Here is a 23,451-nt window from a genome sequence, read left to right as displayed (position 1 = left end):
AATGAGTGTTACACTTTCAGGAGGATAAGATAAGCACAGGGATATGCCACTAGGCCTTGCGTCCATTAATTTGACCTCTGCCTAGTAATAAACTGTTGTTCATCTTGGGAACTTCAGCCTGTGTTCAGATGAGAGTAAATCTGCACAAGCTATGGTGAATGTGGAGCTTCCCAAAAGGAATGTGGTCAACCCATACACTGCACATGCTGCTGGAAGAACACTGAAAGTGCTTAACCTCTTCTCTAAATGTATCTTTCTTTGTAATAATTCACAAATCAGGTCAGCCTGAGAATTTTGATTAGGTTAGACAACTTTAAGAAAAAAAAACACTTCCAGTCCTATAGGTGTTTACACTGGATCATCTATTACATAATACTAAATTGTGTATTACTTTTTCTTAATACAGTGCTACACAAACACACAAGGGGTTCTGAATCAACTACCAAAGGAAACACTCACAAACCTTTTTAAACTTTGCTTTTATTGTACATTTTTTCCCCATAAAACCATGCATTTCTACTATAATCTGATATAATATCATTAAAAGCAAACATACAAGTCTATATGATGTGTATTTATTATTTACATTACAAAAAATATTTTTGCCACCAAAGTTTATAAGAACTGTGAACATATCACAGAACAGGAATGCCACTGATGTCTGTCACTTAGCTATATTGTTACTGTAACCTTTGAGTAGATCAGAGGAGAAACTGATGATTTCATATATGAACATGCATATTGGTGTGTATGTGAATGCAAAAGCCACAGAGACACATTCTGTCTGAAAATGTCTTATAAACACCCTGAAGCTGTGTATAAAAGTTGTAGGTTTGTGTTATTCTTCTTTTAGTTAGCATGGGTTTATTTCTCTGGCCCTACAGAAGACACCTGTGTCACCTGGGATGAAGTGGAGGCATCTTCATCATCTCCAAACGGACTCTTACCGCAGAAAATCAACTTCATCATGCAGGAGCGGAACTGCAATTCAGACACAAAAGTGATTCAAGAAAATGCAGGGATTTATAGTCACATAAATACAGGGATGGACTCGACATCTAATTTTAGTGGAAAAAGCTAACTGATGTAGAACATTTGGTGGGTGCGCAGTGCAACTTAGTTACACTGAGCACCCAACCTCGTCCATCGTCCAATTTTAGACAAAATATGTCTTAGCTGATCGATTATATATGGGTGTGTGAAAGTTAGCATACACTTTATCCCCAAACCATTACTTTAAACTTTGAAAACGTTCTAACCAACACATCTCATTTATTAAAGAACATGTACTGTCCCTTTTAAAGGTCTTATGCTTATTTTACTGCCTTATATTATAAATGATTGTCTCAAACCGCACCTGTTTGTTCATGAAGACGTAGATGACGGGGTTGTAGACTGTAGAAGCTTTTGAGAAACAGGACGGTATAGTTCCCATCCGCAAGTCAAACGCTTGGCCGCGGTTGAACACCACCCACAAGGCGAAGGAGGCGTATGGCAGCCAGCACACCAGAAAGCCCAAAACCATCACCACCACCATCTTCGTCACCTCTCTTTCCGCTTTCTGCGTGGAGGCCGAGTCAGCCTGTGCTTTGGCTGCCTAGTGGACACACATAGGAACTTCAGCAGTCAGACCATGGGCCCAAGGTTCAATTGTACATTCGTGGAGAGACATCTAACGGACAACAGGGGAAGTGCAATTCCAGCCCTGGGAAGCTTAAGGCCCATTTTAAAAGCTCGTAAGTGAAACTTATAAACAAAATACTTAAATACCTAAGCTAAATAGGCTTAATATCCTTAACTGTAACTAATGTTCTAATTTTATTTGTGGATAAGCTAAACAACAGGGCATTTGATTACCTATGCGTTTCCTGTGTAAGTTTAAATGTGTTTATCTGGTTATGTTGACCTACATGTGCACAGTAGACTGTATAATAGTGCTGTATTATTTAAGTCAATTAAAGTCAAATTTATTTGTATAGCGCTTTTACAACTGTTGTTGTCACAAGGCAGCTTTACATAATTAGTAAAATACAGAAAAAAAGAAATAACATAAGAAGACATGAAAGATCCAAGACCCCCAGTGAGCAAGTCAGTGGCAAGGAAAAACTCCCTCAGAGCTAGAGAAAGAAACCTTGGGAGGAACCAAGACTCACAAGGGGGACCCATCCACCTCTGGTCATTTTTATGATTTTTTATAAATTATTGATAAAAATGACCAAACCATCTATACTGTTGAACTGTTCTGATAATAATCATAATATAATAATCATGGTGTAGTATAACTTAATATAGTCATTGAGCATTTCTGTTTTGTATTTCTCACTGATTTGAGAGTGAAGAGCAGCTGGCCATAGCAGAAAAGGATGACGGTGAAGGGAAAGCCAAAGCAAAAGCAGAAAAGGAACATGACATAAGACTCGTTGTTGTATTTGTTTTCGCTCGTGTACCAGTCTGGACCACAGGAACACTGCAGGCCCTCAGGAATGTACCTGCAGAAAACCAAAAAGGGTCACACAGATCAGTACAATAGTAAACAGTTTGTTTAACATTCTGAGATAGTAAAATATTTTCCTTGCATAAGTGCATAAGTTCTGTAGTAGTGAGTAAGAAATTTAAATGTGGGCACACACAAAGCAATCTTTAAGATAGTACAAAAGAAACACTTATAGATCCCTTGAGAACCATGCAAACGAAATGTGTGAGTGTGCAGAACCTTTTTAAGGTTTAAAGGATCTTCACTTTATATTCTTTACACTCACACATAAGAGCACATTGGCTGGAGCTCTTTACTGAATTACTGACTGATCTGTAATCATACAAGTACTCATAATATGTTATGTATGTTATAATGCTAATAATATTCCCAGAGGTGGCTTAAGTATTATTATTATTATTATTATTACTATTAATACTACTACTACTACTACTACTAATAATAATAATAATATGCATTTATTAAGATGAATGTCCAGTAAAATCTTTTAGAATGGGCATATTTTGTATAATTCTGCACTGACCTGCTCCAGCCAAACAGTGGCGGGACTGAGGCAAGTAGAGCAAAAAACCAAGTGATTGCACAGCCAATGATGGCATGAGTTCCCTTAAAGGAGAAGTTCCCCACAGGTTTACAAATGACCAACCACCTCTCAAAGGCCACCACTGAGAGAGACCACAGGCTGACCATGCCTACAGCGGGGAAAAAGAAACAAAAACACACACAAAACGCACACATGCTATTGTGAACCAAAGATTCCATCTGTACCTTTGATTAAAATAAGAGCAAACAATTTGAATAATTTTACAAACCACATTATTATACATGCGAACTTTATGTGTCTTCACTTTTCTACAGAATGTGACCTGATCAATTCACAAAAGATTTAGAATATATCAACAGTACATTACAATGTATCCCATTTTTCACACAAACTAAACATAATACATTAAATTGAATTAAATATGTACATAATTTCTGCCATCTGAACAAAACCAGAACAATTTATATTTTTGGGCCTCATTTAAAAATAGAATATCTATCAGACCAATAAAAGGGTCCAGAATTACTTTAAAATTCATTAACATCCATTGAAAGTTAAAAATTATTTCCTTCTCTTGTCAAGTAACATTTTTAAGTTGATGTTTTATTCTGACATAAATAAAATATGTATAATATATTATATAAATAACATATATTAATCGCTAATGTTAATGTGGAAATGACAGTAACTATATGACAGAGAATAATACACAATACCTCCTAAAGTTGCGACAAATCCCTCAACTTTACATGCTGTGGCTCCGAAAATAAAGTAGCGGTTGAGAAATGAGACAAAGGCGGTGAAGGATCCAACGGTTGACACCAGCAGGTTGGATATTGCCAGGTTTACAAGAATATAGTTGAGATGTGATCGGAGCTTCTTGTACTGGAAGGTGCAGACAATGGTGAGGACATTGATGGAGGTTCCACCGACAAACAGAAAAAACATGAAGACTGCCATGACCATGAAAATTCCTGTCCCTCCCAGGTGGTCCTGCGGGACCAGGAATGGGCTGAGGGCTGTGATGTTATTGGTATCCAGTGTGATAGGGATGTAAAAATCCTCCGTAAACTCTTGATGACGATTCTTCATTTTGCCTCAGTAACAGCCTTCGAATCTGCAGTAATGTTTTCTTATACTTTATTCTGACTGTCCACAAAATGCTAAAGGATTGCTGAGGAATTGTAAGACATCAAAATGTTGTTCAGCTAGTGTGCGAATGTGGGTTATTGTCCAAAATCTCTGAGCTGCATGATGGGATCTTTTATAGGGACCTAATAGGGCTGTCCCTACAAATTACTGACTAATGCTAACTGTCACACCCCCCACACATAGCAAATACAGTTGAATTGTGTAAGACATTCCTCTTTTAATCTTCTTTTCTGTAGAAGAACCTGTCTAAGTCGGATAATCCTATTCACTGAGCACTGTAGTTCAGTCTTAGCGCTGCTTGATAATCTGCTAGGCAATGCTGCTAAAGCAGCTAATCACATGCATTTGGCTTCTCTGTAATCCACTCTGGAGAGAATTAACCCTCAGCTTTGTGACCTGCTGCATGCTCCTAACTGAGGAAGAACTACAGAGATTTCCTTAACCATGAAAGGAATTAGTAGAATGAGCCGTATAAAATTTCACAACTGGATCAGGCTCAGTAGTAGTCTAGACCCCACTTTAACACTTTCTGTAGGCAACTGTATTTGAGTGTGTGTGTGTGTGTGTGTGTGTGTGTGTGTGAGAGAGAGAGAGAGAGAGAGAGAGAGAGAGAGAGAGAGAGAGATTTAAAGCAAAAGAAAAGAAAATAGTGGACAATAGGATATGTATTTACTAATGGAGGGAATTCCAAAGTCTCTGAGCTATAGTGAGAGATGACCCCCCTCCCACTGCTGTCATTCAGTATTACATACCATTACTAGATAGGTATTGGTGGTCTAGAGAGTGTGATGTAGGGTTGTTGTAGTGTTGGTTGTGGGGCTACAGGAGCTCAGAGTGGGGCAAAGTCATGCAGAGCTTACAACATGTTATTTGTACCTTATTTATAATCAGGTGTGAAATGAATGGATCACTACATGTGTGTGTGTAAGGTGAAATGTATTTTTTGAATAGAACACCTGTGAAAAGAAAAAAGGAACTGTTTAGGTGATGAAGGTACCAGGGATTCCTTATCAAATAAAGTATGGGTTGGTGCCAGGCAGCATTGTGAGCTGATAAAAATCTTTTAGTGAGTGGCTCTTTTGAGTTCAAAGCAAATGGAATTGTTGACACTACAGAAGGTTTGAAAGTCAGTCAACTTAAGCATGGTTTATGAGCCAACAAGAAACAGTTTTTCCAGATTTAATATTTATGTATTCATCTGATTTTAATGAAGGGGGGACGGAGAGCTAAGGTGGATTGAATATGGAGATAAACCTGCATATTTCCTGTGTAACAGTGGAATATAAGGCATTATTTACAAATGACCAGACTCACGAACTGTATTAAAAAACTGCACTAAAATAAAATAAAATAGGAATGCTTATGGCACCTGTGTCAGAAGAAAAAAGCAAATTGTTATTTTCTCTAACAAGAGCAGCCTTGATACTGCGTAAATAGCAGAAATCAGATGGGAAAAGCTTAATATTATTGGTGACAAGGTAGTTAACAACTCTTTAGAAATTTTTAGATCTGGATATTACGCTGTCTGGGAATTACAACTGCAATTGAAATTTTTCAAACCCTTATTGCAAACTGTTTATGTTTGTTTCTGGTCTCCGCCTTAGCCCCACCTTGTTAGTGTTTCCACCTGTGCCTCTTTTGTAGCCCTGCCCTCTTGTTAGTCCTGTTGCTTGTTGGTCCATGTATAAGTAGTCCCTTTATTCGAGCGTTTCTTTGTCTGGTCTTGTACATGATCGTGTGTATGTATGTTCTTGGCAGTTTATGGTATGTTGGCTTGACCTGTTTCTTTAGTTAATTTCAGGGTTTGTTTGGAACTCCAGTTTGTTTGCTTTGTTTGGTTTTGTGTTCAATAAATCCTGCATTTTATGTCCTCCCCTGCCTCCAAGCTCCATACCATGACACAGCTATCTGCAATATAACAATTACTTTCTCCACATTAAAAATAAAATACTAATGACTAATTAATGACAACTGTTTTAGACAACTGTTTCAGAATTATTCAACCCCTTCATGACATGGCATCTTTAGTACTTAATATAGCATTCTTTTGTTGTTATGATCTGCTGCAAACCTGATGCAGAGCCAGACACCAGCTTCTGGTAGCATCTGATGCCTCCTGTTCACTAATATTCTTGCATTTGCAAGAATATTAGTGAACGGGAAGGCATTATGTTTTCTCTTAGGATTTCTGGATACCTCATTTTGCCTTCCATACACTGATTGTGTCCAGTACCAGAGCAAGTAAAACAGCTTTACGGCATCGAAGAGCCACAACTGCACTTGAATGTTGGCAGGGTGTTCTAATCAGCGTTTGCTTTATTCTTCTTTTACTCCTACAGACATACTGGTAATCCAACAACCTGAAACTTTCATCACTCCACAGAACAGAATCTCAAAAATCTGTGGTTTATATACACTGCTCAAAAAAATAAAGGGAACACTTAAACAACACAATATAACTCCAAGTAAATCAAACTTCTGCAAAATCTGTCCACTTAGGAAGCAACACTGATTGACAATCAATTTCACATGCTGTTGTGCAAATGGAATAGACAACAGGTGGAAATTATTGGCAATTAGCAAGACACACTCAATAAAGGAGTGGTGTTGCAGGTGGGGACCACAGACCACTTCTCAGTACCTATGCTTTCTGGCTGATGTTTTGATCACTTTTGAATGTTTGTGGTGCTTTCACACTCGTGGTAGCATAAGACGGACTCTACAACCCACACAAGTGGCTCAGGTAGTGCAGCTCATCCAGGATGGCACATCAATGCGGAGGCTGGAGGCGCTACCAGGAGACAGGCCAGTACACCAGGAGATGTGGCGGAGGCCGTAGGAGGGCAACAACCCAGCAGCAGGACCGCAGGAATCTCCTTTGTGCAAGGAGGAACAGGAGGAGCACTGCCAGAGCCCTGCAAAATGACCTCCAGCAGGCCACAAATGTGCATGTGTCTGCACAAACGGTTAGAAACCGACTCCATGAGGATGGTATGAGGGCCCGACGTCCACAGATGGGGGTTGTGCTGACAGCCCAACACCGTGCAGGACGCTTGGCATTTGTCAGAGAACACCAGGATTGGCAAATGCGCCACTGGCGCCCTGTGCTCTTCACAGATGAAAGCAGGTTCACACTGAGCACATGTGACAGACGTGACAGAGTCTGGAGATGCCGTGGAGAGTGATCTGCTGCCTGCAACATCCTTCAGCATGACCGGTTTGGCAGTGGGTCAGTAATGGTGTGGGGGGGGCATTTCTTTGGAGGGCCGCACAGCCCTCCATGTGCTCGCCAGAGGTAGCCTGACTGCCATTACGTACCGAAATGAGATCCTCAGACCCCTTGTGAGACCATATGCTGGTACGGTTGGCCCTGGGTTCCTGCTAATGCAGGACAATGATAGACCTCATGTGGCTGGAGTGTGACAGCAGTTCCTGCAAGATGAAGGCATTGAAGCTATGGACTGGCCCGCCCGTTCCCCAGACCTGAATCCGATTGAGCACATCTGGGACATCATGTCTCGCTCCATCCACCAACGTCACGTTGTACCACAGACTGTCCAGGAGTTGGCGGATGCTTTAGTCCAGGTCTGGGAGGAGATCCCTCAGGAGACCATCTGCCACCTCATCAGGAGCATGCCCAGGTGTTGTAGGGAGGTCATACAGGCACGTGGAGGCCACACACAATACTGAGCCTCATTTTGACTTGTTTTAAGGACATTACATCAAAGTTGGATCAGCATGTAGTGTGTTTTTCCACCTTAATTTTGTGTGTGACTCCAAATCCAGGCCTCCATTGGTTAATAAATTTGATTTCCATTGATGATTTTTGTGTGATTTTGTTGTCAGCACATTTAACTTTGTACAGAACAAAGTATTCAATGAGAATATTTCATTCATTCAGACCTAGGATGTGTTATTTGAGTGTTCCCTTTATTTTTTTGAGCAGTGTATATGGTTTAGATTAAAGTCTACTTTTCTTGTGCTTTTGGGTCTGTAGAGGTAAAAACAATCACAGGTTGACTCCTGAAGAGGCAATTGATGGCAAAAGACCTGCAGTAAGATATGTTGAGAAATATTTCACACATAAATATTTCATAAGTAGGACTTGTGGCTCAACACTTATTTATTAATAATGTAACAATAGTAGGTAGAACATGCTGTGTTAAGTGTGTCTCTGTATTTGACATACTGGCCTACAAATACTCGTATGTAGTATGGTGTGAGTAGAGTGGAGTGTGCATGTGTTTTGTGTGGAATGTGCAGTGTGTGTGATGTGAAGTGTGTGGTGTGTAGTGTGTGGTGTGTGTTTGTGGAGTATGTGGTGTGTGGCGTCTGTAATATAGAATTGTAGACTGGACAAATAGACAGCGTAGCAGAGGGACAAAGAGTTGTAGAGGGATGGTTAGACAAGAAAAAGAGTTGTAGAAGGATAAATAGACAGGCAGAGGTCCTGGAGACTCTAGGAATACAGTTATTGAGAAGGACAGAGAGAAAGGGAGGCTTAACAGTATGTGACAATGAGGAACATGATCAAGCCAACCTGATAATGAAGTCATGGCCCATTATAAGCCTATGGAAAAAAATGTCTTTTTATTATTCTTTTAGGATCAAAAACATTCATGTGTTTCATGTAGACAGAGATGTAGAAGGATAGACAGACAGAACTTATTGAGAAAGACAGAGAGAAAGGAAGGCTTAACAAGTTTAGCTTGGGTTCTTTTCTACAGAATGATCTTTGTATGTGAGTCAAAATCAGTATGCTTGTTTACCTTTTCAGAATCTGTATAGTCATGACACAAAATTTCTTCCAAAATGTGTGTAAATCTTTGGGATGTTTTGCTTACAGACTTAAAAAGGTAAGCAGCTTCTAGCATTCACCAATACACAACTTACACTGCACACGGAATGCACTGTGATTCTGTATAATGATAGACTGTAAATATTCTGCACTCTACATCTTTTTATACAATTGGATACAAGCAGATAACAGAAGAGAGCAAAACAGAGAGAATTGTAATATAAAAATTCGACTTCTATATCTAGTTTCTAAAGGCCAGAGCATGCTGACTAAACAAATATGAAGAAACACAAACAGACGAATTTGGTTGTTGTGTAACACCTGTGTTTTTAATACCTTCCACGTTCGCACTGGTTCATAGCTAGCCAATTTGTGTGCATTCTGAAGGCAACTGCGGAATTGCAGAATGTTATTTGGCACGCCATGAAAAAACATCCATGATAGATGAATACAGTGAGTAAAGTGAGAGTAATGTGAGATTCTGCAGGGCTCTATTTTAGAACTTCTTTTATTTACATTATACATATTGCCATTGGGCACAGTTATAAGCAAACAAGATATTAACTTCCATTGTGATGCAGATAATACACAGCTCTATATATCAGCCAAACCTGATGACAAAGCTAGATTAAAGACAATTGAGGACTGTAAAGAATGTAAAATGCTGGATGTCACATAATGTCCTTCTTCTAAACATTGAAAAACAGAGGTTCTCCTAAATCAGACTTAATGTTAAAGATTGTTTAGATTGTTCTGTTATTTCTGATTCAGCAGGTAAAAAATCTTGGCATCATAATTGATTCAGATCTATCATTTGACCAACATATAGCTAATATTACTGGGACAGCTTTACATCTTTGGAACATTGCCATACTAAGAAATGCCTTATCCCTACATGATGCAGAAAAAATACTACATGCTTTTATTACCTCAAGGCTAAACTATTGCAATGCACTATTGTCAGGTTGTTCCAGCAGGAACCTCAGTAAACGTCAACTAGTTAAAAATGCAGCAGCCAGGATCCTTACTAAAACTACAAAATTTGACCATATCATACCAGTTCTATCAGCACTGCATTGGATTTCAGTTAAATTCTGTATTGATTATAAAATTATACTATTGACATAATAAGCCCTCCAAGGCCTTGCTAGTGCCTACAAGATCTCATTTCCTGTTATGAAGCATCCCAATTACCTAGATCAGAAAGTGCTGGCTCCTTACTAGTTCCCAAAAATAAGAAAGCCTCTGTTCTCCATAAATCCATTCAGAACTAACTCTGTCTCTTTATCTTCTTAGAGTAAGTGGCTGCCCACTTATCTGGTCCAACCTGTTAGGAAACTGCTGGGGTCCTCTCTACCTGTGTTAGACCTCCTGCCAATACTACCAGCCTAATGACTATGTTAAAATGTATGAACTATTATAATTTTTTTTTGTACATTTTTGTAGTTATTGCCACTATTATTACCACCATTAATCATCATTATTCTTATTCGATACTATTACATTATTATTACCATCACTACTATTACTATATTAGTTATTCTATATAATGAATATTATATTATGATATTATTATTATTATTATTTTGCACACCTGAGCAGTTCAACAGTCTTATGTGGTGGTACAGTGACTATAAATAATTTATAAATAGTTCTGACCAGAGTCTTGTTTCCTCCCATGGTTTTTTCCTCCAGCTCTGAGGGAGTTTTTCCTTGCCACTGTCACCTTTGAAAAAAATACATTTTAATTGATTTGATTTAGATTTAAACATTTTTAATTTTGTGTTTCACAGTGAATTCTTAATGAATTTTGGTCAAGTCAACGAATGATTACTCCCCTAACTTCCTGAGTTTCTATTCTCTTCCTCTTTAATCCTAGTCTTCCTCACTTGCATGACCTGCGCTGATATCTCTTTAGTGGCTCAGGGCTTATTATCTGCCTTCCTGTAAGAGTCTTAGGGGCCGCAGGCTAACAGGAGCATCTGGGGTCAAAAAAGTGCGTCACGCACCAGCTCTTTAACTGACCCGTTAACCTGTTTTAAAACCTGCCTGTACGTGCTATTATGCCTCCTACCACCTTATGTAAGTTACAGGTAGTTACAGTAGAAGTACCCTTTTAACACGTTTTACTTTTATCAATAATTCAGTAACTGCCATCATCACTACATTCTGTTGATAGAAGAAATACAAATTAAAGTACTAACCCACAAAAACATTGAACACTGAAAAAGCTAGTCATGCATACCAAGATTATGCCTAAATATAGATTAAAAAATCATACACTATTGACAATGACTCAAATTAATCCAAGACTAGGTTTAATCCAAACAATCCATTGGGAAAGTGTGCCTTACAGTTACATATGCCCACAAAGCATTAGAAAACTATCACAAATATTCTGTCATTTTAACTGACTAATAGCTTTGTTCTAGTTCTACAATCCTCTTGTAATTGTAATAGTTTTAAAACACACATTCATTTAAACTGCTACATATATGAACTGCTACATATATAAACACAAATTAATTACAAATAGAATAGTATTTCATTCATCAGGAATCCAAAAGAAATGTTTTCAGTGCAATGAAATGGCAACAATTACATGGGATAAAAGTAAGGATGAAGTGTGTGTAAATAAAGAGACTGTTACTGTTTTTCTTCCCGCTGTACGCTGATAAAAACCACAGCAGTACCTTACTCTGAAACTAATTCAACTGTATGTTGGATCAAACAAGACTGATCAAACATACACAGGTGTTGGTGCTGACTCTGACCTTGAACTTGAACTGACCTTATGTACTTATGTAACTAAGTTGCACCAGAATCCTAACACAATAACAGCGTGCTACCTTATTCACTAATATGAACATATATATCTCAGATTTCAGATGCAATTTTTAGGCTGGGATAATATAAGTGTAAAACAAACTGAAATCAGTATATCAGGGCATTAAATAAGTCCTAACTATTTTCTCTTGTATTAGTTTATGTTACAATAAAATAAAATAAAAGAACATCAACAAAAAGCACAGAAGATCAAATCAACACTGTTAGTGTTAAAATAGAACATCCACAGTGTAGATTTATCACTGGCAAATTTGTGTACCATTCACTGAGTTAAAATATGTTTATATATTTTATTTCTGTGGTGATGATAAACATGTCTGGAAGTAAATATATTACGTCTTTCAGTGTTGGAATACATCAAGGGTAATTACCTTCCGGAAATATGTCAAACACTTTCAGTTGTGTAACAGATTTAATAAAAGCTGTCCGGTCAGAGAGAGAGGAGAGATGGGAGGAGATTAAAGCAAGGAGTTCTATTAAACAGGCTAGAAGTATATAAAGCATAGCCAGATTTTGTATAAACAGGTGGAATGTCATTAAGCTGAGTGGTTAAATGGAGTATATTCATACAGATTTGTGTTTCATTGATTTGCTGTCATCTGCATAATCAAAGAATATAATTTAAATAATTATATTTAGTAATTCATTTATTAGGGAAGACTTGATCTATATGTATATATATTTATATACACATATATGTTTATGTATATTTTGTCAGGTCAACAGAGTCTGGTTTTTGGTGTTGATGTGTCTTCACCAATGAAAGTGGATAAGTTGCCAACAGCACATTACATTCTGTCAGATATTTGATAACTTTTTTGTCAGTGGGTAGTCCTACTTGCCTAAAAATGCAAGTTAGAATTTGACCTGCAGTTTTCTTTAACCTCCAGATACTTTCATGCATGTAGCGTTGAGAATATATTGGTTCACCATGCAGGCAGTGGACTGCACGCTGGGCTGTCTGAGTATGTAAAGAGATTTTGTCATTGTCCTTTTTTAAATATGTTGTGCTTGCTTGTGACATTCTTGCTAACATACATACCAATCCACATTACTATTGTATATTCATCAAGTAATGTAAAGGGCTTGTCATTCAGTTCAGAGACTGATTTTCAGCTCACATCAAGCTACGACTTTCTAGTTTTTTACTCCAACAGAGTCATCCCCAAAAACAAAGGTGTGTGCTATGGCAGCAGACTGGGGCCCAGTGGATCTGTTGGGGTGCTCTGACTGGCTAACATTTTTTTCTGCCATCATTAAAAAAAAAACATTCTCCCACTAGCCCCAAAACTCCTAGTTTTAAATTCTTCCAATTGAAATTCTGATGGAAGTTCTGAATGGAATTATAGAGAGCAGATGCTGTGTATGTATCAGAGTGTGTCTGATGACTCCGGCAGGTCTGACTATAACAGCCTAATTAAAAGGAGAGAGCTACCTAAAAAACAGGCTTGCCCTCAAACTTTAATCAATTATCTATGAAGCACATTTTAAATCACCAGCTGCCCTTTACACTCTTAAAGAATGAATCATCAAACTAATGCCATTTAGGAACCACATTTGATTCTATATATTTGTTATTTAAATAAAATAAAATTAAATACAAAATAAAGGTTTGAAACCACAGATCACTTTACTAGTGAAACGATTAAATCATTATTTCTTACAGGGCATGTATGAGCTAGAAGAGGCATTTACACATTGGACAGCATTGGTGATCAAATATTTCTATTATTGATTAATAATAATGAAAAGTGATTTTTATTGCTGATAGGTCATCTTGACCATGCTTATGCTTCCCACCTAATGTTATCATATAACAAAAGGAGAATACAGGGTGGACGATGCAGCTGTTGGGCATAACCCAAAAAGTATAAACTTCACTTTAAAATCATCTATAGAGACATATTCCTGTCTCTATAGTGACCTTGCACAGCAGCTGACCTGACCAAGCTGACCAGACAGAGCAGTATTACTGTAATTTGTAAACAGAAAACACACCACCTTCACAGCATAAGCTCAGTATGTTGTCAGTATGACATAAACCAAAGAAAACACCACAGGACCAATGAGCTATGTGATAAAACAAAACAGATCTGCCAAGTCCTGGACAGGAGAGTCTTATGGGAAGAACTGGTGCTCAAGGCGCATTGTCTTTGTTTTTAGCTTATACTTGCTTTTAAGCTTATAATTGATCTCTGTTTAGCTTCTTGTCTGTTTAGCTTATTATTTAGCTTATTTTTGTTTTCTCTGCTTAGTTATTTCTTTTAATGGATATTAACCACTTTAAGACAGTGTTTACAGTCTACTTCCACAGGTTTATTGTTTATCGAAAGCAGAGTAGAAGTTTGTTCCTGTGTCATGATCCGCTGGGACTGACAACAATGAGGGTGAACACTCGCAGGGGATGGACCAAAGCGAGAGAGAGAAACAGGGCAGAACATAAGATAAAGCAGCAAAACGTTACGGGATGAATGTACAACAGAAACACAAACGTGACAACGCAAACCGGGCACAACAAATGAGCACACCTGTGGCTGACAAGAGACGAGGGCTAGGCTAGCGTGCCAGGGATGAGCCAGAACGATAACGCTAACCAAAACTTACAGGCCGTGCCTGGGTGAAACAGTGAAACACAAAATACCGCGCTAGTCAGGCGCTTATGAACTTACTTGACTCCAGAGCTGAGGGAACAGCTACCGAACCCAAACGACAGAACCGATACAACGATAGGGCTCGCTTCCCTGAATACAGGCGATACCTCGAGCCCGTACTTGAGCTAATGACCGTGACTAAGCTTCGAGCACGAAGCTAAGTGAGTTACGCTCACTCACATGAACTAGCCCCTACAGAGCCTTATGGTACACTCCGTCCTTAGATAAGAGAGTCAGAATTGCAGGACTGTCAATAAATCACCTCCTTGATCATAGTTGCAGTTTAGCATTTTCAGCAAAGTTAAATAGTAAAGACAGTGAGATGAAGAACACCACCCTCCAGCCAAAGTGTACTACCGTTGTACAATACTGTTCAAGAAAAAGACTGACCTGTGAGCATATAGCTTCACGCTAGTTGTACCGTTCTAGGGCGAGCCTCAGTACTAAGTCGGTTCTGTCTTTTGGATTCTGCAGCTGATCTCCCAGCTCTCAAGTCACGTAAGTTCTATAAAGCCTGACGAGCGCAGTTTTGGTTATCACTAGTTTCCCCAGGCACGTTTTGGTTAGTGTTTTATTTACTACCCATTCCCGGCACGCTAGCCTAGCCCCCAGTGACTCACCAGCCTCAAGTGTGCACCTTTGTTTTGCCACAATTGTATTTTGGTTTATCCTTTGTCCCTGTAATTTTGCTGCTTTTTCTTGTGTTTACCCCGATTATTGTTTTAAAAAACTCTCTTGCTTTGTACCATCCCCTGCGAGGGTTCACTCTCACAGTCAGACCTAGCCAGTCATGACAGAATTCTCGGACGACAGCCTCCAAACAGTGGGGATGGAAGCCTTGAATCAGGCTGTTCGTGCCCAGGGTCAATTCTTGGGGCAACAGCAGCGCACTCTGCAGAGTGTGTCAGAGACTGTTGGTCACCTGGTGCAGCAACAGGTGGACCAGCAGCAACAAGTCACCCAACTAGTGGGTGGCGTTCAGGGGCTCACGAAACTAGTCCAGTCTTCGCTAGAGCCTACTAGTCCTTCCAGGCCTGTCACGACGCCCCATAGTCCGGCTTGCCAACCGGATACGTATCATGGCGATCCAGAGCGTTTTGCAAGGGGTTCTTGCTACATTGTGCTGTCTTTTTTAACAATCAACTGGCCGGCACTGACCAGGTGAAGACCGCCTTCTTTGTATCCCATCTCTGGATTGGGCCACAGCCACCTGGTAGGAACTAAGCGAGAAGCCCCTTTCGGACTACCTTAAACACTTTAAGGCGGTGTTCCAACACCCCTGAGAAGGGCTTACTAAGGGCGACCTCCTGCTGCGGAAGGAGCAGGGCGCCAGGTCGGCGGCCCAATACGTGCTGGAGTTCCGCACTCTAGCCGCAGGCAGTGGGTGGAACCAGCCGGCCTTGGTGGCTCTGTTCTGTAATGGGCTTAGCCCTCGTCTGCATTGTCCAGAGGGGCTACCCGCCCCAACGTCGTCAGCAGTACCTGTCAGTGTGCCCGTGGAGGCAAGCATAGGTCATCTCACTCTGGAAAAGCGTAGCAGGAGGAGCCGTGAGGGGCTCTGCTACTACTGCGGAGTGGTGGGGCACCGAATGGGGCACGGACTGCAAGAGACGACTTCAGGTCAAGTCATGCCAATTCATTGATGGGCGCGAGGAGTCCATGTGGTGAGTGTTCCCGTCCAGGGAACTCGTCTCCCAGTCGATCAGGTTGCCAGTAGTGATTTCCTTCCAGTGCCAGTCTGTTGTTGTTACAGCGCTGATCGATTGCGGAGTGAAGGGCAGCTTCCTGCAAGCGGACATCGTGGAACGACTGCACATCCCGACTGAGCCGCTCCCGAGGCCCCTCCACATCACCGCCCTGGACGGGCAGCCTGCGGTGATGTTAGCCCTATCACTCACATCACCGCAGGGACCAAGTTTGCCGCCAGTTTCCTCCACCAGGAGGTGGCATCACTGCTGGTACTCCTGGTCTCCGAGCACGAGATGATACTAGGTCTGCCCTGGTTGAGCCAGCATAACCCCCACATTTCCTGGCCCAAATGGGAAATTGTGTCCTGGTCCCCGTATTGTGACGAACATTGCCTTAACTTAGCTCCCCTTAGAGTCATGTTGACCTCTGTAGAGAGCTCCGAACCTGAGAACTTAGTAGTCCTGCCCCCAGAATATGCGGATATGCAGGATGTGTTCAGTAAATCCAGTGCCGCTAAGCTTCCCCCCCATCGCCCGTATAATTGTGCTATTGATCTAGTGGAGGGTGCCACATTGCCCAAAGCTCGGATCTACCCCCTCACGGGGGAAGAGGAGCTGGCGATGGAGGACTATATTACAAAAGCATTAGCTCAGTGATACATCACCCCATCCAAGTCTCCAGTGGCTTCAGGGTTCTTTTTCATCTGGAAAAAGGGAGGTGGGTTAAGGCCATGCATTGATGCCGTTAGTCCCGTCCGCCCTCGAACAGTTGTGGGGAGCCTGGATCTTTACGAAATTGGATCTGCGCAACTTGTATAACGTAGTGCGCATCAGGGAGGGGGACGAGTGGAAGATGGCGTTCATGACCACCAGGGGGCACAACCAGTACCGGGTCATGCCGTACAGGTTAGCTAACACCCCCTCCATCTTCCAGGCATTTATCAATGACATCCTCCAAGACTGTCTCAAAACTTCGCGGTGGTCTTTCTGGACGACATTCTAGTGTACTCCCCCGACCTGCCCACGCACATTTGTCATGTTCGCCTGGTCCTGGCAAGGCTCAGGGCCCACCTGCTATACGCTAAATTAGAAAAAAGTGTATTCCATGTCAGACGAAATCCCCTTCCTGGGATATATCATTAGCGAGTGGGAGATTCAGATGGACAAGGCCAAGGTTCAAGCGGTCTTAGATTGGCCGTCACCTGGCTCCGTTAAGGAGGTCCAGCATTTCTTAGGGTTCTGCAATTTCTACCATAGGTTCATTCGGGACTTTAGTAGTCTGGCAGCGCCCATCACGTCATTGCTCAAGGGAGCTCCCTGGCGCATGACGTGGATGCCGGTCGCGGAGGACTCATTTCAAGCACTGTGGGACCTGGACACAGAGATAGCCAATGCCCTCACGCACACCACCATGCCCCCTTCATGTCCCACAAACAGGGTTTACGTCCCGGCGGCGTTCCAGGAGAAGCTCATTGTCTGGGCTCACGCTTCTCTGGCTTCAGGCCATCCAGGTGATGCCCGTAGCGTACTGTCTGCTCTCATCCAAGAGACCCCGTCCTACGAACCAGGGGACCAGGTCTGGTTGGTGACCAAGGACCTCCGGACGGGGATCCCCTCCCACAAGCTCACAGCCAAGTACTCGGGTCCATATGTTGTTGTCAAGCGTGTTAACGATGTGTCATACCGTCTTCAGTTACCCCTACATTCACATATTCCTCCTGTGTTCCAGTTCAAGCCTGTGGTTCCTGGACCCCTGGACAAGGCCACCCCGGCGGACACACCGCCGTAGCCAGTGGAGATCGAGAGGACCCCTCCACCTTTCCTTTAAGCCGGCCCCATGAAGTCGCGTTCCACCACCCGTGGGGGTCTCTCACGTCCGAGGACTGAGTGGACCGCCTCGTCGGACCAGATGGGGCCCTCCGTTGATGGTTTAGGTTCACTGGTTCGGGGCGCCCCCGTCGGGGGACCCACCCGGCTGTCTCGGGGGGTGGGGGGTACTGTCACGCCAGCGTTGCTGCGCCCGCCCTGGGGGCGGTCTCGAGCCGCGGCCTGCAGGCTCTCATGAGGACTTTTATGTTAACAGTCACGTTCAAGTCATGCTTCACGGACTCTTACGTTGCTGCTCATGTTCATGTCACGCTTCACGGACTCTTATGTTGACATTTATGTTCATGTCTTCCCTCACGTTTGAGTTAGTGTCAGGTGTGTGTTCATTTATGTTTATTGTTTGATTAATGCATTTCACCTGAGGCTGGGATATTTAAGGCTAGCGCTAGCTGCCCTTTACCGGGCATTACTCACTCTGTGCTGTATTCATTGAGCAAAACTGACGGAAGTGGTTCATGGTAGTGAGCTGTTCTCATAGAACCATACCGTAATCTGCTAGATAGATTATATTACGGTTCATGGGCGTGCCTCGGTATCAGGTCTGTTCTTAGTTTCCCCATATTTCCAGGCACTGCCTGTTGGTTTCAGTTATCCTTCCTCGTCCCTTTTGTTCCCTCTACCCTAGCCTAGTTCCAAGAGTCCCACCAGTCTCAGGTGTGTGTGTTTTGTTTTGCCCACGTTGTGTTGTCACATTTGTATTTTGGTTGTTGCTAATTCCCTGTAATATTGCTGCGTTTTCTTGTGTTTACCCCTGTTTTGTTTGTTAATAAAGCACTCTCGCATTGTGAGAGTGGCAATGTGGCACCCTCCACTAGATCAATAGCACAATTATACGGGCAATGGGGGGGAAGCTTAGCAGCACTGGATTTACTGAACACATCCTGCATATCCGCATATTCTGGGGGCAGGACTACTAAGTTCTCAGGTTCGGAGCTCTCTACAGAGGTCAACATGACTCTAAGGGGAGCTAGGTTAAGGCAATGTTCGTCACAATACGGGGACCAGGACACAATTTCCCATTTGGGCCCCTGCGAGTGTTTACCCTTATTGTCTGACCTAGCCCGTCATGACAAAAGCCATATGCTCACTGGTCAGTATTGTTCTTTTGTTATACTGTGTTTAAACAACTGTGGTGGCTGGGTGATGTTTTTCATCTCACTTTATTTACTCTTTATTTTATTGTTTTGAAAAGCTTGATCAAGGAGCTGACCAAAACTGAACAGTTGTCATTGAAATGAAATGTAAGTATACAAATTTCCTCCCCCGGGGCAATCCCGGGTCGCCACCCACAGGCCCCTATAAGGACCTTATTCCGCCTTGTTTGGGTTTATTTTGTGTTTGTGTCACACCTGGGACTGGGAGCATTTAAGGAGCCTCGTTCTAGCCTGTAGGTGCTGTGAATTGAACCTCTATGTGTTTGTGGTGTAGTGCTGTAAATTGGCATCTTGTTGTTGTCAAGCTATATGTAAGTCTGGTTCTTGAGGCAGTCCCGTTATGTCGCATCCAGTTCATGCTCCCCAGCAACTCTAGCTTACGAGTCTGTTCCATGGCGCACTTAGGTTAGGCTTGCCCAGTTATCTCATTCAGGTAGTCAGTTTTCCAGTTAACCCTGGTTTCACGTTCAACGTTGCTCTAGTACTCAGTTCTAGTTCCCTTATATCGCCCAAACTCGGTTTGTGGCTGTTTTGAGTTTTCCCTTTAGTTGTCCCAAGCTAGGCTTGCAGTTTATGTTTCCTTGTTATTCCCCTGTATCCCAAGCTAGGCTTGTGGTTTTCCAGCATATCTCGACTCATTCCCCTTCGCTTCCTGCTCCTCCCAGTCCCAGGTGTGCCGTGTTTGCCATTTGGTTTATCACTTGGTTTGTCACCTTGTCTCTTTCTCTTCGTACACAACATTTCCATCAAATACTGATCATTCATGTGGAGCGTTATGCTCTTCTGGGGCCTGGTTTCTTAAGCTTTTGTACGATCTGATGCTATTTAATTTGGTCTAACAGTAAATTTTATGTAAAGTGATCAGGGAGTCTGTAGGTCAGTTTAAGTTAGTAAGATTTTTTTTGGTAAATATAAGTTTGTGCTTATGATCATCATCCACACTGATGCTGCGGGTACTGCTTGTGATGATGCAACTTGATTTTCTGGAGTCAACTTGGGCACTCATCTCCCATCACGGGACTGAACCAATAAACTATTATTAACCATGTAAACGTATTTAAAGTAAAGTTTCCTTTCTGTAGAACTTGGATGTTACCTCCTTATTCATCTACTTCTTACTCTTCGGTTCGATCAACAGGTGCAACAGGTATGTAATGCTTTGCCACTTAAGGTGGAACAAAAAAGTTGAACAATATGAATAAGGTTGTTTCACATTGTGTTAAAAATATTGTTAAAAATATTATTTTTGTATTAATTAATTGTATCATTCCTAGACTTTGCTTATTGCAACTTAAATCTTTATAAAAATGAAGTAGAAGTTTGTTTGCAAAGTGGTAAAGAGTAGAGACAGACATATCAAGAAACATTTATGCAACCATGTTTGTGCTAACAACTGGTGAGATGCCTATTTACAATATGAATTTGTGGTTTTGTGGTTGACAGCAACACAAGTGATTTTGGCACCGCTGCTATTATAGTAAACCATGCCTTGTCTAAAATAGCTTAAACTAATGTCAGGGAATTTTCTTTTTAGGCATATAAAATGCTGTGTATGTATTTTTAACACGTTATTACATATGGAACTGTGTGGGGAACAGGAACAGACAAATGGTGGGTTTGTTGCCTTACACAATGTGGTCTACCAACTTCCCACCACAGGGGGGCTCAGGAAGCCACATGGAAACCAGCATGATCGGCAAATGGACATCAAAGGCGGTGAAAACCATCATAATTAGCAATTGGATGCCACATAATACATGCTCATTATGTATTTGTGGAGTATAAAAATATAACAATTACACCGCACAGCGAAGTTTTGTCTGATTCTGAAGTGTGGTTTTCTACATTCTTAAGGCTGACTAAGTTGATTCCGCAGAGAAGCAAATATAACTTCCACTTTTTCCTTGCACTACATTGATGCAACAATACATTTGACACCTACATATTACCCCAATTATGAAATAATTCCAAGTTATAACCATTTCAAGTTGGAAGTCTCGTATTTAGATAGAAATATTATTACTCTGTTTTAGGTATTTGGTAAAGGGATTCTATGACATAAAATGTTTATCAGTAACACTGAGGTATATTTTGTTGCAGAATACACTGAAAGTACCACAAGGAGCAATAATAAAAGTATTTAAATATTTTATAGTAATTACTGCTGTTGCTGTCATTGTTTATTGAGGCAATATGGTATAGTGACTTGACTTTTTTTTGGGAGTGTCGTTTTGCTTTGCTTGTGTGATTACAGCAATTACTTGGATTTTGACTCTGTTAGTAAAGCCTCTTTTGCCTTGTACATATGTGAGCGTTTAGGACTTTGTCTGGAGCATTACAGAATATTTCGCCTAATGTGCAGATTTTTTTTGGTTATATTCAGCACTAGGATGTGTGCATTTTCATTTTATACATGACCCTAGCAGAATATTATGACCACCTACCTAATAGTAGCAATAACCACCCAGCCCCTTTTGTTATGTAGGAGTAATTGGTAGTTTTATAAATAAACTGCAGTCCATCTGTTTCTTTGCATACTCTGTTAACCATACTCTGGTGAAAGAGTATGCAAAGAAACATATGGACTACAGTCTAATTATGAACCTATCAATTGCTCCTAAATGGCAAACAGAGCTGATAAACTGGATAACATTGCAGTGTTATGTTTTTAAAGTATTGCATCCTCAAGATCTAAAAATAAATTTGTATTTTGAGAAGTGAACATACGTGTTACTGTTCAAGTTCAGTACTTTAAAGTTCAGGCAGACTTTCCAATGTGATGTAAGTTTACACGCGTATGGTCCAGTTGACTGGTGGAGGTAGCCCACTTTGTCGCTGTAGGTCCTCAAAATGCCTTTGAAGGTTGTCATCTCCACAAGGACTGCAATGAGCTGGTACAAGGGTGTTAAACTGATTTAGGGTTCATGGAGACAGTGATTCCACAATTTCTTCAATTGAACCTAGAAGTCAATTGAGAAATTGTACTCTTTAAATGTAAAGGACATTCTTTAGTATGAACATGGTAATGCAACATTACCTCTGAGGCAGGTGATACATAGCTTCTGGTTTACCAGACAATAGACAGTTTAAATAGTATGAGTGTTCCACAACTGTTTGTAGTCATGAAGTTCTTTTAGCAGAATGTCCAAGAGGCCGTATCGCAACAAACCCATATGTTAAAGTCTACCATTAAAGAGATGCTTAATCTATCTCACTTAAGTTGCTTAATCTATTTACTGGAAAGTAAATAGATGTACAGTACCGTAACTTCTGTATTCTTTAACACACAAGCGATAATGTAGAAACCCAACAGAGAGAACAGTAAGTAATGAAGAATATTTACCACAATAGTTATCATAAGTTAAGAAAGAATGCAATAATAGTTTGGGTTTTGGTTGCTTCACATTTATCTCATGACTTTAAAAGCAGTGAAATGTCTTTTGCTTTGGGTTATTATGTAATAAACTTAGCTATCTAGCCATCAGGTCAGATGCAGCACACTAGCCAATTATTTCTAAATTTTACAGTAACACATTAGGTTAATAATTTAGATAATTCACTCTAAATATAGCTACTGTGATATAACATGTGAGGTCTACAGTTTGTCTGCTTGTGTAGCCAAAAAACATTAGCTAACAATTTCTTATCTTATAACTGCAGGTGCTCAAAAAAAAAAGTATATATATATTTTTTAATATTGCCTTGCTGAAAGCCTAGAAAAAAGCAGCTTCATGCTGAAACATTTGCTCTGTTTAATGAAATGAATATATTTTGGCTAGACATGGCTGACTTGGCCTATTATAAAACCGTGATACTTAGCTTGCAATATAACCAAACGTGGCTCGGCAAGGTTCTGTTTACATATGGCGTCGCCGTATATGCTTTGGAAACACTTTCATTGGGTTGTGAACGGTTTTGCAGGCACGTTTCTTAAATGTAGTGCCCATGTTGTCATTTTGAAGTAAAGGGTTTTCTATATCTGTAGTGCGTTTGGTCTCCTCGGCCACCGTAGTTACCCAATCAGCAGCAAAAACAAACTTTGCAAACTTTGAGTATTTGACTGTTTCTTTTCAAATGTTTTGCAATGCTTTGAGGGGCTAAATGTTGCCCAGGTGTATTAGCACAGAATACAAACATAGGCTGAGAATAAAAACATAGGCTGAGAAACACTGCCATATGGCCCATCCCTCCTCCTGGAGATCTACCTTTCTGCAAACATCTGAATCTATTTAACCA

General features: G+C 40.9%; 1 protein-coding gene across 1 annotated transcript; it reads right to left on the bottom strand.

The window, feature by feature from the left end:
- Nucleotides 1-501: 501 nt before the first annotated feature.
- opn1sw2 (opsin 1 (cone pigments), short-wave-sensitive 2) lies at nt 502-4,130 on the bottom strand. The gene is made up of 5 exons (XM_072666465.1): nt 3,755-4,130; nt 3,018-3,186; nt 2,324-2,489; nt 1,358-1,597; nt 502-981 (listed from the first exon to the last, which is right to left on the bottom strand). Exons 1-5 carry the CDS (start codon nt 4,128-4,130, stop codon nt 865-867), a joined length of 1,068 nt encoding a protein of 355 aa, XP_072522566.1. The 3' UTR covers nt 502-864.
- Nucleotides 4,131-23,451: the final 19,321 nt, after the last annotated feature.

This window comes from Salminus brasiliensis, chromosome 21 (assembly GCF_030463535.1).
Source record: "Salminus brasiliensis chromosome 21, fSalBra1.hap2, whole genome shotgun sequence".
Taxonomy (NCBI): domain Eukaryota; kingdom Metazoa; phylum Chordata; class Actinopteri; order Characiformes; family Bryconidae; genus Salminus; species Salminus brasiliensis.
The sequence above is the reverse complement of the archived record's forward strand: the minus strand, read 5'-3'. Positions and strand labels throughout refer to the sequence as shown.